Source organism: Salvelinus sp. IW2-2015, linkage group LG2 (assembly GCF_002910315.2).
Source record: "Salvelinus sp. IW2-2015 linkage group LG2, ASM291031v2, whole genome shotgun sequence".
Lineage (NCBI taxonomy): Eukaryota > Metazoa > Chordata > Actinopteri > Salmoniformes > Salmonidae > Salvelinus > Salvelinus sp. IW2-2015.
The window spans coordinates 5507825-5524899 of NC_036839.1; the positions used below are offsets into that span (position 1 = coordinate 5507825).

Consider the following 17075-nt stretch of genomic DNA (forward strand, 5'->3'; position numbering starts at 1 on the left):
CCGCTGACCTGCCGTCGTGAGGGAGTTTGTTCCCCCATTGGGTGCCAGAGCAGCGAACAGTTTTGACTGGCTGAGCGGAAACGTACTTCCTCAGAGGTAGGGAGGCGAGCAGGCCAGAGGTGGATGAACGCAGTGCCCTTGTTTGGGTGTAGCGGCTGATCAGAGCCTGAAGGTCACGGAGTGCCGTTCCCCTCACAGCTCCGTAGGCAAGCACCATGGTCTTGTAGCGGATGCGAGCTTCAACTGGAAGCCAGTGGAGAGAGCGGAGGAGCGGGGTGACGTGAGAGAACTTGGGAAAGTTGAACACCAGACGGCTGCGGCGTTCTGGATGAGTTGTAGGGGTTTAATGGCACAGGCAGGGAGCCCAGCCAACAGCGAGTTGCAGTAATCCAGACGGGAGATGACAAGTGCCTGGATTAGGACCTGCGCCGTCTTCCTGCGTGAGCAGGGTCTACTCTGCGAATGTTGTTAGAGCATGAACCTACAGGAACGGGTCACCGCCTTGATGTTAGTTGAGAACGACAGGGTGTTGTCCAGATCACGCCAAGGTTCTTAGCACTCTGAGGAGGACACAATGGAGTTGTCAACCGTGGATGGCGAGATCATGGAACGGGCAGTCCTTCCCCGGGAGGAAGAGCAGCTCCGTCTTGCCGAGGTTCAGCTTGAGGTGGTGATCAGTCATCCACACTGATATGTCTGCCAGACATGCAGAGATGCGATTCACCACCTGGTTATCAGAGGGGGGGAAAGGAGAAGATTAATTGTGTGTCGTCTCATAGCAATGATAGGAGAGACCATGTGAGGATATGACAGAGCCACAGTGACTTGTTGTATAGCGAGAATAGAGAAGGGCCTAGAACAGAGCCCTGGGGACACCAGTGGTGAGAGCACGTGGTGCGGAGACAGATTCTCGCCACGCCACCTGGTAGGAGCGACCTGTCAGGTAGGACGCAATCCAAGCTGGGCCGCGCCGGAGATGCCCAGCTCGGAGAGGGTGGAGAGGAGGATCTGATGGTTCACAGTATCAAAGGCAGCCGATAGGCTAGAAGGATGAGAGCAGAGGAGAGAGAGTTAGCTTAGCAGTGCGGAGCGCCTCCGTGACACAGAGAAGAGCAGTCTCAGTTGAATGACTAGTCTTGAAACCTGACTGATTTGGATCAAGAAAGTCATTCTGAGAGAGATAGCAGAGAGCTGGCCAAGGACGCACGTTCAAAAGTTTTGGAGAGAAAAGAAAGAAGGATACTGGTCTGTAGTTGTTGACATCGGAGGGATCGAGTGTAGGTTTTTTCAGAAGGGTGTCAACTCTCGCTCTCTTGAAGACGGAAGGGACGTAGCCAGCGGTCAAGATGAGTTGATGAGCGAGGTGAGGTAAGGGAGAAGGTCTCCGGAAATGGTCTGGAGAAGAGAGGAGGGGATAGGTCAAGCGCGGCAGGTTGTTGGCGGCCGCCCGTCACAAGACGCGAGATTTCATCTGGAGAGAGAGGGAGAAAAAGAGTCAAAGCACAGGTAGGCAGTGTGAGCAGAACCAGCTGTTGTCGTTTGACTTAGCAAACGAGGATCGATGTCGTCGACCTTCTTTTCAAAATGGTTGACGAATCATCAGCAGAGAGGGGAGGGAGGGGAGGAGGATTCAGGAGGGAGGAGAAGGTGGCAAAGAGCTTCCTAGGGTTAGAGGCAGATGCTTGGAATTTAGAGTGGTAGAAATTGCTTTAGCAGCAGAGACAGAAGAGGAGAATGTAGAGAGGAGGGAGTGAAAGGATGCCAGGTCCGCAGGGAGGCGATTTTCCTCCATTTCCGCTCGGCTGCTCGGAGCCCTGTTCTGTGAGCTCGCAATGAGTCGTCGAGCCACGGAGCAGAGGGGGACCGAGCCGGCCTGGAGGATAGGACATAGAGAGTCAAAGGATGCAGAAAGGGAGAGAGGAGGGTTGAGGAGCAGAATCAGGAGATAGGTTGGAGAAGGTTTGAGCAGAGGGAAGAGATGATAGGATGGAAGAGGAGAGAGTAGCGGGGAGAGGAGAGCGAAGGTTGGACGGCGCGATACCATCCGAGTAGGGGCATGTGGGAAGTGTTGGATGAGAGCGAGAGGGAAAAGGATAACAAGTAAGTGTCGGAGACTTGGAGGGGAGTTGCAATGAGATTAGTGAAGAACAGCATCTAGTAAAAATGAGGTCAAGCGTATTGCCTGCCTTGTGAGTAGGGGGGAAGGTAGAGAGGTGAGGTCAAAAGAGAGAGGAGTGAAAGAAGGGCAGAGAGGAATGAGTCAAAAGTAGACGTGGGAGGTTAAAGTCACCCAGAACTGTGAGAGGTGAGCCATCCTCAGGAAAGGAACTTATCAGGGCGTCAAGCTCATTGATGAACTCTCCAAGGGAACCTGGGAGGGCGATAAATGATAAGATGTTAAGCTTGAAAGGGCTGGTAACTGTGACAGCATGGAATTCAAAGGAGGCGATAGACAGATGGGTCAGGGGAGAAAGAGAGAATGTCCACTTAGTCTTAGTTAGAATGTCATTTAGGTACATACAGAACATGAGTTCGAGGCTGGGGCCAACAGGTAAACAACATGAGGTACCGTGTTTTTGAAACAGTCCAGGGGGCATCAGCTGTGTAGCCGAGTGATCATAGGGTCAAAAGAGCAGCAATAGGTGATTCAGGGTGCTGTTCGGTAGTCACTACTACGCTAGACGAGCAGGGGACACAGCTTTCAGAAAAGCTAGCGGGCCGGGGCTAGTAGACCACATCGGGCAATCACGTCGGCAGTCCAGTCGTGATGGATTGGCGGGGCTCCGTGTCGACAATAAAGGGTCCAGGCCAATTGGCAAAGGAGGTATTGTCGCCCTAGAATTAGCTGGTATATGGGCCTAGCTCGAGGCTAGCTCAAGGCTAGCTGGTGCTTGCAGCTAGTTAGCAAGCACTGACCAGCAGGAAATCTTAGCGCTACAGAATACAATGACATTCTAGAAGATTCTGTGCTTCCAACTTTGTGGCAACAGTTTGGGGAAGACCCTTTCCTGTTTCAGCATGACAATGCCCCCGTGCACAAAGTGAGGTCCATAAAGAAATGGTTTGTCGATCGGTGTGGAAGAACTTGACTGGCCTGCACAGAGCCCTGACCCCAACCCCATCGAACACCATTGGGATGAATTGAAATGCCGACTGCAAGCCAGGCCTAATCGCCCAACATCAGTGCCCGACCTCACTAATGCTCTTGTGGCTGAATGGAAGCAAGTCCCAGCAGCAATCTTATGACATCTAGTGGAAAGCCTTCCCAGAAGAGTGGAGGCTGGTTTATCAGCAAAAGGGGAACCAACCCATATTAATGGCCATGATTTTGGAATGAGATGTTCATGGAGCAGGTGTCCACAAACTATTGACCATGCGGTGTACCTTAAATAAAAACAAGTAAGGGTGTGGATCAGTCAGTTTCTGGTTGACCAGCATTTGCCTCATGCAGCACGACACATCTCCTTCGCATAGAGTTGATTTTGGCCTGTGGAATGTTGTCAGACTCCTCCAATGCCTGAGGGGAGGGGGGAGAGCCTAATTAATTAATTACAATTGATTTCTTTATATGAAATGTGACTCAGTAAAATCTTGGTGTTGCGTTTTATCTTTTTGTTCAGTGTAGTTTAAAAGCTCTGAAGGATAAGAGAACAATACACTTTTCAGTGAGAAAAAATAATTTCACTTTTTTTTTTAAATAAAAAAAACTGACTTCTGTTATCAAAGACACTTGTGTTTATTTTAAGGAGAACAAAACTACTTAGCCTACATTTGAACACCACCTCAGAAGCTTCGGTATCTTCCTAATTGGAGAATTAGGGCCTATCACAGCCCAGCTCTTTCAATGCATTGTGGAAAAAGCATGCATTGTATTCTACTAGATAAAGAGCTGAAGTGAGTATAACATCCTGGTATTTAAACCATACTCGGTTTCTGAAATATCACATACTGTACCATTAAACATTCTATTTTCGCATACTGAGAATGTGTCATGCGTGATTGCGTCTTCTGCCGCTATTCATTAATTTCAGAAGCGGATAACCCCTTATCTAATTATTCAGCTATTGTCAAAGCCGAAATGAGTATGACATCCGGCATTTAAAGTATACGACATCTTCTAAATGTTGCATTCTATTGAACTTTCCATTTGTTTCTCATACTCAAACAGCCTACTATTTAGGACACAAGTATGGGTATTTGGACACGGCCACTGAGTCTCTGACAAAGTTCAGAGATAAAGTACATAGCAAAAAATTATAGGTCTCTAAATACTGGATGTCATGACCAAGTAAGCTAATGTTAGCTTACTTTTGGTAACTGACAAAATAAAGATGAGCAGGGACTTTCGCAAATTTTCTGTGCACTCATGAACTACTATTATGGATAGCCTACAAAAGTGTATTCTGTAAAGGATGGTTTTAAAAAGGTAATGATGTACAATACTTAATTCAAAACACAAAACTGCAGCACCCCCTGATAAATTAAATAGAATAAAAAAATTACTAAAATAATTACAAAAATACTCAAATATAGAAATGTCACATTATAAAGGTTTATATTTTGGCATACCCAAATTGCCTACTATTTAGAAATGCAATTATAGGTGTTCTTATATGGCTATGGTGTTGAAAGGGTTAACAAGAGATCACCTGGAGATAAAACAGTGACAAGCAGTAGTTGCAATTGGCCCGTCGTGTCTCCAGGTTTTACATCTTTACCTTTTTGATCAGTATCCATTTAATTTAGTTTTATTTTTCTCTTCCTCAGGGTGATCCAGGTGAAGATGGATCTCAAGTAGGTTGACGATGATTAATGTACTTTGAAAGCTACCATTTCATGGATAACTAGTGGTGCAGTGAGGATGGTTTGTCTAAAAGTCAAGTATTTGTATGGCTAGTTGCTAGTCTGCTCTGTCTCTTACCCAGGGCCCTGTTGGACCGCCAGGCTTCCCTGGAATCCCAGGAGACCCCGGGCTCACAGGAGAGAAGGTACTATATCCTGTCACGTCATGGCATTGTCGTATTGAGAAGCTGTTATCGTGCTGCTTGGTCCCAGATCTGTTTGTTCTGTATAACCAACTGTTATGGTTGTTTGGCATGACACTGAACATAGGAGTTGGCAAGACAACACAAACAGATCATGTGTGTCTGCCCCACAGGGTGACCGTGGTGAGGGCCAGCCAGGCCCCAGGGGACCTCCAGGGCCCCCCGGACAACCAGCGGCAACCAGACACGACCGGCCGGTGAGTCTACATTGACCCCAGTCATTTGATCCAAAGTCCTAGTTTTGTATTTTCTACAAACAATTTGCAGATAGCAAAGGACCCTGAAGCAACCACCACAACAGGGTTGTTGATACCAAAATGTTCAGTTGCGACCAGCAAATCATATTTTAGCTAAATTCTTTCAAATGGGGAGAAGGTGTCAGCAGAGCTACAGTAGAGACATATGACCTGTATGTAATTGCAAGGTAAACACCATGGAGAATTATGACTTCTATTATGTGTCTGAGCTAGTTCACCTTCTTTGTTTTAGACCTTTGCAGACATGGAGGGCTCTGGCTTCCCTGACTTGGAGACACTTCGGGTAAGTCCACTTCTCTTCACTCCATAAGCAAAAGGGCCATAGATTTCCTCAACATACCACACTGGTTCATCCGCGGTTGTTAGGGGTGTTGGGTGATGCCCTTAGAGAGACACTGATCCTGGGTCAGTTTTGCATTTTCCCCACTAATGGTTCCAATTTAGATATGGGGAAGGGAAGCTGATTCTAGATCTGCACATAGGTGAAACTTCACCCCGGAGCGGTGTTAGGGCTCCACTACACCTGTATAAACAACCCCAAACCCAGTACAGATGTATGTTTTATGTATTTCTCTGACCAAACATCCAACTCGAGCGTACAGCGTCCTACCTCAAAGTGGAACGCGACTTGAGCTGTGAAATTAATTTGAAGGAAGTAGCAATTTGGAAAGGCATTCATTTACTCAACCAATGTTGGGCTGAAAGCCTTCCTTGCTGTATTTCATCGCAAGCTATGATTTGTTACAGTATGTTTTTTTAAAGATATGTTGTCCTTACTAGGGTACGTACTAGGGTTTGTTGACATTTGTCAGCAGTTTACTCTAACAAAAATGTATTCATTTATTTACCTTTATTTTACAAAGTTGACTGAGAATTGGACATTCTCTTTTGCAGCAACAAACTGGGGGAACAGTTGTTTAGGCGGGGGGGTCGAATGGGCTAAAATTATGTGCACAATAATCATGATGTATTTTCTGGGGGCGGTAGGGACTGCCTGGTTTGCCTGGCCCTCCTGGCCTCCCCGGGGCCCCAGGTACCTCTGTTGTTGGGACAGGGGTCTCTGGCTTATTTGGCCCCAAAGGTCCTCCAGGACTGGATGGTGCTCCTGGTCAACCGGTAGGTCCTCAGGCAATGCACCCTTCTCTCCATTCTTTTGCCTTTCATCTAACATACCACAATGCAACCAAAATAGTCATAAGCATTTGATTGTGTTATATCCATAATTATTTAGAATGCTTTATCATAATGTAAGAAGGAAGGTGACCTCTGCAGTGAAATGCCTGCATTTTTTTACTTATTAAATATAACCAAAAGTAATTTGACCAACTACACTGCTGATACAGTGCGCAAAGTGTAATGATTATGATGATTGTGATGATTAAGTTAATAATCGTGATATTAAGTCGTAAACGTGTGCTTTTTAGGGCTTACACGGCCCGCCTGGTGCTGATGGTCGCCCAGGAGCTGCAGGGCCCGGGGGAGAGAAGGTAAGACTGAAAGAAAAACAGAATGATTCTAATGATCGAGTTCTTTACATCTCTTCATGGCCTCTTGTGTCATTACCGAATGGCATCATTGATTGTTTTATGAAGAGCAATACCTATGGGAATTGAATGGGATCAGTCCATACAAGTGTATCACCTCTACGTTCCTACTCTACAGGGTGATCCAGGTGAACTCGGTCTTCCAGGAGCAGTCGGAGCGAAGGTGGGTACCGAGCCTTTTTACTTTACTTTATTAAATCAAATACGCTATTGAAAACACAGAGGTCAGATTGGAAAACACACAAGTTAGATTTGTAAATAAACTTAATGGCCAATTGAAAGGTGAGAGGTTTATGTACAGTATTCTGCAAGGGCTCAAGCGTTCCCTCTCTTTCTCGTGCAAAGCTTCTACTTGTACCTTCCTAGCTATCTCTCCAACCTGTTCTCTTATGCCATCGTCCTCTCCTACACCTGCCAATCTACAGGAGGTGCCAGGTCACCAGCATGGCAGAGTGGACTTTCTGTGTCTCTAGGGCAAGGTTGTGTTCATTAGGAACCAAACAGACTGAAACAGAGAGGGGCTATTTGGACTTCTCTTGCGAAACCTTTTATATTGTTTTCTGTGGCGTGCCCTAATGGACACGACCCACGTCTCCTGCTCCCAGTCCCCCGGAATGTTACTGGGTGCGCAAGCTTTTGTTCCAGCCCAGCACCTACACAACTCTTTCAAATAATCACTTCTTTAAAATAATCAACTCGTTAGCGCTGGGTTGGAACAAATGCCTTCACACCTAGTAGCTCTCCAGGACCAGAGTTGGCAATCCATTTGGCATATGTGTATGAACTTTATGTTTCAGGCTAGGGGACTATATTTCAACTGTCCCATATCTGCAGTTGGTCAGTTTCTCCTAATGTTGCTTATGTTGCCCTACAATGTGATTAATACCTGTGTGAAGTGTGTCCTACTAGTAGTGTGTGGATTGGATCTTATTATTTGCGTATTGCTGACAATGGATGCCTGCTCAGATGCAGCACTAAAGCCAACGAGTGGAACAATGGCTTATCAATATGATAATTACTCTTTTTGAATCTTGACTATCATTCTAACCCATTCCACAGGGCGCACAGGGATTGAATGGCATTCCCGGTCAACCAGGACAGGGTGGATTGGCTGGCCTCCCTGGACCAATGGGACCACTGGGACAACCCGGGCCACCAGGACCCCCCGGACCAAGCTATCGCGTTGGTTTTGTGAGTATCCACCAGGGACGGGTTTACCTATTTCAATGGTTTTAACGATGCATGATTACTAATGTTGTGTTTCATAATAGTTTTATAGTATCGGCAGTCTCGCTTGTGAAAATATCTGTAAACAGGTACCCTGTTGTAAACTAATGTTGCATTAACATTGTTACATTTTATTGATTCGTTTTAGTGCAAGAATGTTTTTGTGTAACCTTAGTAGGCTATTTGAACATTAATTGGGGTATCGTGAGTTGTTATGGAAAGGACTGTTTTCCTGGTTGTATTAGGAACGAAGGAATGAGATTCGCACACGTAACTCTTGACTTTAGTGTTATTATGGGTTGATGTCAATGTCAGTGCGAATTTAAAGTTAGGATTCGGCCCTTAGAGACTTAGTCTTTCTCTCTCTCTATCTCGGTGTGTGTAAAGGATGACATGGAAGGCTCTGGCGTGGGAGTGGCCAATGGGGTTCCTGGAGCCAGAGGGCCAGAGGGGCAGCAGGTGGGTGTCCTCTGCAGCTGGCTTTCATTTTTTGATCCAATGTATGAATTTGTCCATTTACATACATTTTCTTACTGATTCTGATTTCTTTCTTTTCACTTTCAGGGTCCTCCTGGCATCCCTGGCCTACCAGTAAGAGCTTTTATTTGGTTGAATTTCATATGATTTTGTCAAGAAATAAATATTGTTTCAACATAACAATACAATGCAAGCCATCTCAATATTGTATCATGAATTCCTCTTTTGTGATCAGTTTCAATTTAACGTAGGGCTAATATTTCACTCGATAGGGCAAGTCTGGTTTCCCTGGTATTCCTGGTGAGAAGGGAAGTGAAGGACCACGGGGAAGCGATGGCCAACCTGGGTTGGACGGTTTCCCTGGACCTAATGTATGTCAGAACCTTCTTCCACACACCCACCTCACAATATCTACATCAGGGTTCTAACTCATGTAGTTAACAGCAACTCAGGTCTTGGCAATCTTCTGGGCGTGCAGGGTTTTGCTCCAGCCCAACACGAACACATCTGCTCCAGACTGAAGGTCATGATTAGTTGATTACATGCAACTGGTGTGTAGTGCAGCTGGGCTGAAATTTAAAGCCTGTCTAGATTTAATCTGCTCAATCTGTTCTTGCACAAGAAGACAGCGATTTATTTATTTTTTAAAGTGGGAATTTTCAGAAAAAATGAACGTCCCTTTTTCAGGACCATGTCTTTCAAAGATAATTCGTAAAAATCCAAATAACTTCACAGATCTTCATTGTAAAGGGTTTAAGCACTGTTTCCCATGCTTGTTCAATGAACCATAAACAATTAATGAACATGCACCTGTGGAACGGTCGTTAAGACACTAACAGCTTACAGACGGTAGGCAATTCAGGTCACAGTTATGAAACCTTAGGACACTAAAGAGGCCTTTCTACTGACTCTGAAAAACACCAAAAGAAAGATGCCCAGGGTCCCTGCTCATCTGCGTGAACGTGCCTTAGGCATGCTGCAAGGAAGCATGAGGACTGCAGATGTGGCCAGGGCAATACATTTGCAATGTCCGTACTGTGAGACGCCTAAGACAACGCTACAAGGAGACAGAATGGACAGCTGATCGTCCTCGCAGTGGCAGACCACGTGTAACAACACCTGCACAGGATCGGGACCTCTGAACATCACACCTGCGGGACAAGTACAGGAAGGCAACAACAACTGCCCGATTTACACCAGGAACGCTCAGACTGTCCGCAATAGGCTGAGAGAGGCTGGACTGAGGGCTTGTAGGCCTGTTGTAAGGAAGGTTCTCACCAGACATCACCGGCAACAATGTTGCCTATGGGCACAAACCCACCGTCGCTGGACCAGACAGGACTGGCAAAAAGTGCTCTTCACTGACGAGTCGCCGTTTCGTCTCACCAGGGGTGATGGTCGGATTCCCGTTTATCGTCAAAGGAATGAGCGTTACACCGAGGCCTGTACTCTAGAGCGGGATCGATTTGGAGGTGGAGGGTCCGTCATGGTCTGGGGCGGTGTGTCACAGCATCATCGGGCAATCTCAACGCTGTGCGTTACAGGGAAAACATCCTCCTCCCTCATGTGGTACCCTTCCTGCAGGCTCATACTGGCATGACCCTCCAGCATGACAATGCCACCAGCCATACTGCTCGTTCTGTGCGTGATTTCCTGCAAGACAGGAATGTCAGTGTTCTGCCATGGCCAGTGAAGAGCTCGGATCTCAATCCCATTGAGCACATCTGGGACCTGTTGGATCGGAGGGTGAGGGCTAGGGCCATTCCCCCCGGAAATGTCCAGGAACTTGCAGGTGCCTTGGTGGAAGAGTGCGGTAACATCTCACAGCAAGAACTGGTTAATCTGGTGCAGTCCATGAGGAGGAGATGATGCACTGCAATACTTAATGCAGCTGGTTGGCACACCAGATACTGACTGTTCTTTTGAACCCCCCTTTGTTCAGGGACACATTATTCCATTTCTGTTAGTCACATGTCTGTGGAACTTGTTCAGTTTATTTCTCAGTTGTTGAATCTTGCTATGTTCATACAAATATTTACACATGTTAAGTTTGCTGAAAATAAACGCAGTTGACAGTGAGAGGACGTTTCTTTTTATGATCTGTTTATTTTATGGATTTTTTCTAAATATTGGACTTTCTCTCACAAATGTATGCTTTTTTTTCTCGGGTTCCCTTTTAAATTTCCAGGGACAAAAGGGGGACATTGGGGACAGAGGAGAAAGGGTGAGTATTTTCAAATGTTCATAGAATTAAAATGTTATTCAGGGGACATAATAATAGGTAAATTGCATGCCTAGAGCAAGACCATTTAACACCGATATTGTTTTCAAAACCTCTAACTACCTACCAGGAAATCAATGTGTTTAGCAATTAACATTCAGATGGACGAGAAAATATCTGACCCTGTGTCAGTTATTTGGTGCCACTTCCACCACTCCCATGTTTTTTATGGATTCAGCACCAGCATGTCTTTGTCCCTGAGGCTGATGTTCTCTTGTGTCTGGTTTTTAGGGCGAATCTGGTCGCGATGGAAACGGACAGCCTGGACCACCAGGCCCACCTGGCCCACCAGGACAAATCATCTACCAGACCTCCAGCAGTGTAAGGCCCTGTACCGAAACAACTCCTAGGCCTTACCCCCAGTGCCCCTCTAGACCCTACCCCTCTGGACACTACCCCCTAGACCAGGGATGGGCAACTTTGATGGGGTTTGTCTATAGGGGCAAACAAATTGAACAACGTGAGGGGCCACAGTGGCTCGTGGGTCTGCGTACCCACATCCATACCCACCCTCCACATTTTGCCATGGGGCAGAGAGATGATTTAGCAATTTTATAACTCATTTCATGCAATTCTACTCATTTTGCCATGGAGCGGAGAGAATTTTTTTATTTCCGTGATATCCAATTGGTAGTTAGTCTTGTCCCATCGCTGCAACTCCCCTACGAACTCGGGAGAGGTGAAGGTCGAGAGCCATGCGTCCTCCGAGACACAACCTTGCTAAGCTGCACTGCTTCTTGTCACACTGCTCGAATAACCCGGAAGCAAGCCGCACCAATGTGTCGGAGGAAACACCGTTCAGCTGGCAAGAGTCGGCTTGAAGGTACCCGGCCCACCACAAGGAGTCGCTAGAGCGCAATAGGACAAGGAAATCCGGGCCAGCCAAACCCTCCCCTAAACCGGACGACGCTGGGCAAATTGTGCGCCGTGTCATGGGTCTCCCTGTCACGACCGGCTGTGACACAGCCTGGGATCAATCCCTGGTCTGTAGTGACGCCTCAAGCACTGCGATGCAGTGCCTTAGACCGCTGCGCCACTTGGGAGGCCCCAAAAATGTGCAGCCTTACAGCTAATTTCCTGCAATTCTACACATTTTGCCATAGGGGGGAGGCAAATTTTTAAACTGTTTTTAAACTGATAAATGGGCCCCATCCCGGTCGGTTTAGATAGTCTAGTGGCTAGCTATCTTACCGATCTAAAAAGCGCCTACCCCAAGTAGAAACTTGTTTTGATCAGAAGGGATTGGATATGTATAAGCAAAATGGCAACAACAAAATCCCTGGCCTATCAATCTGCAACATTGAGCTATTACCCTATTGCTTATACCAATCCGACTATTTTGAAATCTACATGAAGTGCCTAGGGGGTGTGGATAAGGAGTCTGGAAATAAACATACCCATCCTTCTGCATGATCTTCTTTTAGCTCCACTGTATCTCCTCCAACATGGACGGTTGAGAGTGCATTGACATTAAGCTGTGTAATTTCTCTTTCTGCAGTATGATGGTGCCGTTGGAGGCGCCGGGCCCCAGGTAGGTGTTTTATCCTGTTTGAAAACACTGTTATCATTAATGTGGTTCAATGTTACTCCAATAGTCTTAAAAGCAAATTTTATAAGAACTACAGGACACACTTCTTTTTCATACAATGAAGTGTTAAATTGATGTGTCATTCATTTGCCAAACTCGATTGATCAATTGCAGTAATAATTCTGGGTGTAATTTGATCAATGTTTGAAATGCATCCAGCAAGTCGATCAAGGGCTATATAAGTCACAATGAAACTAAACCAATGACTACAAACCCTGGGTCATATTAATTTGGTGCCAAATGGAAGAAACTGTCTGAAATAGGATTGGACCTCCTGAACTTTTCCAATAAGAAACGCTAGTTTTGTCTTCCGTGGCAGTGTTTTACTATGCGTGCCTGAACACAACTCCTGTACAGGGTCCTCGTTACGCATTAGAAGTGTAGCAGAGAAGGATTCTCAAGACAATATGATCTTCATTACATGCTTGTCCTGCTTTTATAACAAAGATCCTATGGAGATGGCAGTAACCATCTGTTTCCATCTGTTGTATGTAATTAATATAAAGCTTACATACCTTCTACCGATATTAGGCCAAAACTTTACATCACACAACCCACATTTAAGAAATACAATGTACAGTCGTTTTCCCAAGGGCCTGTGTAATTTTCATGAATTACATTATTCCTTCATCTGGATATTTTATTGATGTTCTTAAATGAACCAAATGTTCTTATGTTGCAAAACCTGTTGAGAGCATGTAATGCGATGAAATCCTGGAAATGATACATGTCCTTAGAGATTTGAGTTTATTGGACAAGGATTCTATAGGGGGAGATGATGGCAATCCTTCACACTAGCACAAAATATAGATTTTACTTAAAGGGATAGTTTGGAATTTTGGCAGTGAAGCCCTTTATCTACTTCCCCAGTCAGATGTACATATGGATACCATTTTTATGACTCTGCGCCTAGTAGGAAGGAAGTTAGAGGTAGTTTCGCGAGCCAATGCAAACTATCATTTGCGCAAAGACTGGAAGTCTATCGGAATAGATAGCCAAAATCCCGAAGTATCCCTTTAATGAAAGTAATTATCAAATATCTGGGACCATGTGTGGTCCTACTTAACCAGTCATAAAAAAATCTGATTTGATGTTCTTTTCTTTTCTGTAGGGCCAAGCTGGATTCCCTGTAAGCATTGAGTTTCCTACAGTTCTTCTAACGTTGTGTTCTAACAAGTGTGGATGTCGTAGTGTGGTGGATATTTGCCCTGAAAGACTAAATAAACCAAACATCAGTGCTAGTTTGATATGTGATAAACAGCACATTTTCTAATCTTTGTATTTTCTGACAGGGCCCGATTGGACCAAAGGGCGACATGGGAGATCCAGGCCAACCCAGTTATGGAGTCAAGGTCAGTGATGGGACCACACAGCAACATTGCCCTGTCATTGTTGCTACAGTGTACCACTGAGTTAGGCCCATTCCCAGCAAGTGTTTATTTTGTGGGGGTTAACAAATTAACCAGTTTCTCGCTCTTCTTATGCGTCTCTTCCCAGGGCGAGAAGGGCGAGTCTGGCTCAATCATTGGGCCTGATGGGAATACTTTGTACCTGGGAAGATTGTCGGGTGAGAAGGTGAGCGTCTCACTATTGACTTCTGTAGTCTGCAGTAATATTTGACACGTGTGTTTATCGTATATATGATACCATAAATATCTCACATGCGACTCATAATAAGACTAAGCGATTAGCCTATCAAAATGTTTGTCTGCCTATAGTTAAACCATGAGCAATCGAGTATTATGCATTTTGCTGACTAAGGTGAAGATTCTAAATACAAGTGTATTTAATTACTTTGGAAAATGAATGATAACATTAGACATGGCATAAGCTTAACGTGCACAGCATTAACAAGCATTACAAGGCATTATTCTAAGCATTGTGAGAGAGCGAGACAAAGAAACTATGGCCCATAGCTCATGGGAGAGGGAAATAAAGAGTGTAGATATCTCACCACAGCAGGAACAAATAATAGATAGAACAAAGACTCTAAGACTGTTTAATAAGCCAATGTGCTGTTTGGATTCAAAATCTGAGTGGTTGACCAATAGTATAACCTCCAATCAGATATCAGACTACATGATGTAACCTCTGCTTCTCAGAGGTGAGACAATGGAGGTTGGTAAGCTCAACACAGGATGCTGAATTCCTAAGACAACACAGAGGAAATTCTTGCATACAGTTGATAAGAAGAGTCACTTCGGGGGCTGCCCTACACTTCTGTCTGGCTCGGTCTTATCTGTGTGTTGTCCTCCGAGCCGAGTTAAAAGACCAACTCTCCATCTTTTGTAGGGCGACAGAGGACCTGCCGGACCCGTCGGGCCTCCTGTAAGTACTTTTAGGCTCATTACTTGACGTTACGGTCTTGCCATTTGAAGCTGCCTTAAATTAAACTGACATGGTCATGGGCAGTGTTGGGATTATATATTACTCATTACATTTAACAAAAGTAAAGCTTTACTTTACAATATTACTTTGTATGGAAAGTAACGTGTTATATTACTTTGCGTTACTTTCATGAAAAAAATCAATCTCACAGTTCCTTTGACAGTCGGAGTGAGCCAGGTGAGCCACGCGCGCTCCACCAAAGATAGGCTACTTACTAACTCAGGTTTTATCACGAATTTCGCCGTTCATTTGTGGTGCTGCTTTCAAGTGCCGTGCAATCATATAAGCTGCTTAATTAGCCATACAGTGCATTCGGAAAGTATTCAGACCTCTTGACTTTTTCCACATTTTGTTACGTTACAGCCTTATTAGAAAATGTATTAAATATGTGTTTTCCCTCATCAATCTACACACAATACACCATAATAACAAAGGAAAAACAGGTTTAGACATTTTAGCAAATTTATTAAAAAAAATACAAAACAGAATTACCTTATTTACATAAGTATTCAGACCCTTTGCTATGAGATTCGAAATTGAGCTCAAGTGCATCCTGTTTCCATTGATCATCCAAAAAAAGTAGCATTGAATACATTTAAATCCCACTTTGTAACACAATCAAATGTGAAAAAATCCTAGGGGTATGAATGCTTATGCAAGGCACAGTGTTTCATTGATCCCTCTCAAAAAGAAATTTAGAGTGAATGTGTTTTGTGTTTGGGTCTCATATGATTGATGTATTGTTGTTTGTGCAGGGGCAGTATGGTTCTCCTGGGATAAAGGGTGAATTTGGAATGCCCGGAAGACCTGTAAGTACTCAAGCTGAATTTAGAACTTTACAATTACAGTAGGTGCTCAGTAGCGTGTCAAAAAAAGGTAACATTTGTCTTTTAGTTGCCAAAATGCTGTGTAGGTCGAGTGCATTCTAGTCTCTTTGGTATCAATGGTGTAATTGCTTGAAAGTGGTACAAATGTTTCCTTGACTTGAACAGGGGTGGAATGATTGAATGTTGTTACTATAACATCTATTGCCAGTTGGTGTGTAATTATGTACAAGTTAGGAAAGTATCGATATGGAATGCTGCTACTAGTACTACTACTAGTAGTAGTATTTATCTCTAGTGAATGCTCCTTGCGTAGTATCTAGCTATCGATGTCTGTTTCCTACAGGGTCGTCCTGGTGTGAACGGATACAAGGGTGAAAAAGGAGAGCCAACCACAGGAGCTGGATTTAGCTACCCAGTAAGTGTGACACGTGCTTATAACAATGTACTGTGCCTGTTTACGATACAATGGAAGTGCACTGTCTTTTAGATGCGATTCATCTTAGCTTTTAATACAAACTGAAAGTAACTTAATGTCTTCTGTTTTCAGGGTGTCCCAGGTCCACCTGGGCCGCCGGGACCACCTGGGCCAGCTGTGCCCGTGGACCGCTTCAATGTGAGTTTATCAGAATCCTTATACCCAAAACCAGGGTTGTGTTCATTCAGCAACAAACGGAATAACACAGACTGAAAGAGGGAGGGACAATGTTGACTTGTCCAATATTGGAAACAGGATATCATGTTTGTGTGCAAAATACTGGAAAATGTTCAAATGTGCCATTTCCTATTTATTGCAGGGATATGACGCCTCAAGGAATTATCCAGGTAGGCTGACAATGATTTGTTGTTTTTACATCAAACGTTATACCTAGCGATGGAACCTCTCGAAGACAGAGGATTAAATCTTGGCGCATAGGCAGAAAGTATTCAGACCCCTGGACTTTTTCCTCGTTTTTGTTTCGTTACAGCCTTATTCTAAAATTGATTAAATATTTTTAATATTCAATATTTAATATTCATCAATCTACACACAATACCCCATAATGACAAAGCTCAAACGGGTTTTTGACATTTATGCAAATATAAACCGAAATATCACATTTACATAAGTATTCATACCCTTTACTCAGTACTTTGTAGAAGCACCTTTGGCAGCTATTACAGCCTCGACTTCTCTGCAGATCCTCTCAAGCTCTGTCAGGTTGGATGGGAAGCGTCGCTGAACAGCTATTTTCAGGTCTCTCCAGAGATGCTCGATCGGGTTCAAGTCCGGGCTCTGCTGGGCCACTCAAGGACATTTAGAGACTTGCCCCGAAGCCACTTGTGTGTTGTCTTAGCTGTGTGCTTAGGGTCGTTGTCCTGTTGTAAGGTGGACCTTCGCCCCAGTCTGAGGTCCTGAATGCTCTGGAGCAGGATTTGATCAAGGATCTCTCTGCACTTTGCT

General features: G+C 44.6%; 1 protein-coding gene across 4 annotated transcripts in view; it reads left to right on the forward strand.

The window, feature by feature from the left end:
• Nucleotides 1-17075, forward strand: part of LOC111973416 (collagen alpha-1(XVIII) chain) — a 164533-nt gene that overhangs the window by 132827 nt on the left and 14631 nt on the right. For all 4 annotated transcript variants that reach the window (XM_024000805.2, XM_024000793.2, XM_024000785.2 and 1 more), the window contains 22 exons: nucleotides 4768-4794; nucleotides 4926-4988; nucleotides 5159-5242; nucleotides 5535-5585; nucleotides 6290-6418; nucleotides 6727-6789; nucleotides 6965-7009; nucleotides 7906-8037; nucleotides 8461-8532; nucleotides 8638-8664; nucleotides 8823-8921; nucleotides 10739-10774; nucleotides 11063-11152; nucleotides 12330-12362; nucleotides 13531-13548; nucleotides 13712-13771; nucleotides 13917-13994; nucleotides 14712-14747; nucleotides 15563-15616; nucleotides 15978-16049; nucleotides 16182-16247; nucleotides 16429-16456. In XM_024000805.2, coding sequence (XP_023856573.1) covers nucleotides 4768-4794; nucleotides 4926-4988; nucleotides 5159-5242; nucleotides 5535-5585; nucleotides 6290-6418; nucleotides 6727-6789; nucleotides 6965-7009; nucleotides 7906-8037; nucleotides 8461-8532; nucleotides 8638-8664; nucleotides 8823-8921; nucleotides 10739-10774; nucleotides 11063-11152; nucleotides 12330-12362; nucleotides 13531-13548; nucleotides 13712-13771; nucleotides 13917-13994; nucleotides 14712-14747; nucleotides 15563-15616; nucleotides 15978-16049; nucleotides 16182-16247; nucleotides 16429-16456 — 1363 coding nt within the window. The remainder of the gene's footprint in view (nucleotides 1-4767; nucleotides 4795-4925; nucleotides 4989-5158; nucleotides 5243-5534; nucleotides 5586-6289; nucleotides 6419-6726; nucleotides 6790-6964; nucleotides 7010-7905; nucleotides 8038-8460; nucleotides 8533-8637; nucleotides 8665-8822; nucleotides 8922-10738; nucleotides 10775-11062; nucleotides 11153-12329; nucleotides 12363-13530; nucleotides 13549-13711; nucleotides 13772-13916; nucleotides 13995-14711; nucleotides 14748-15562; nucleotides 15617-15977; nucleotides 16050-16181; nucleotides 16248-16428; nucleotides 16457-17075) is intronic.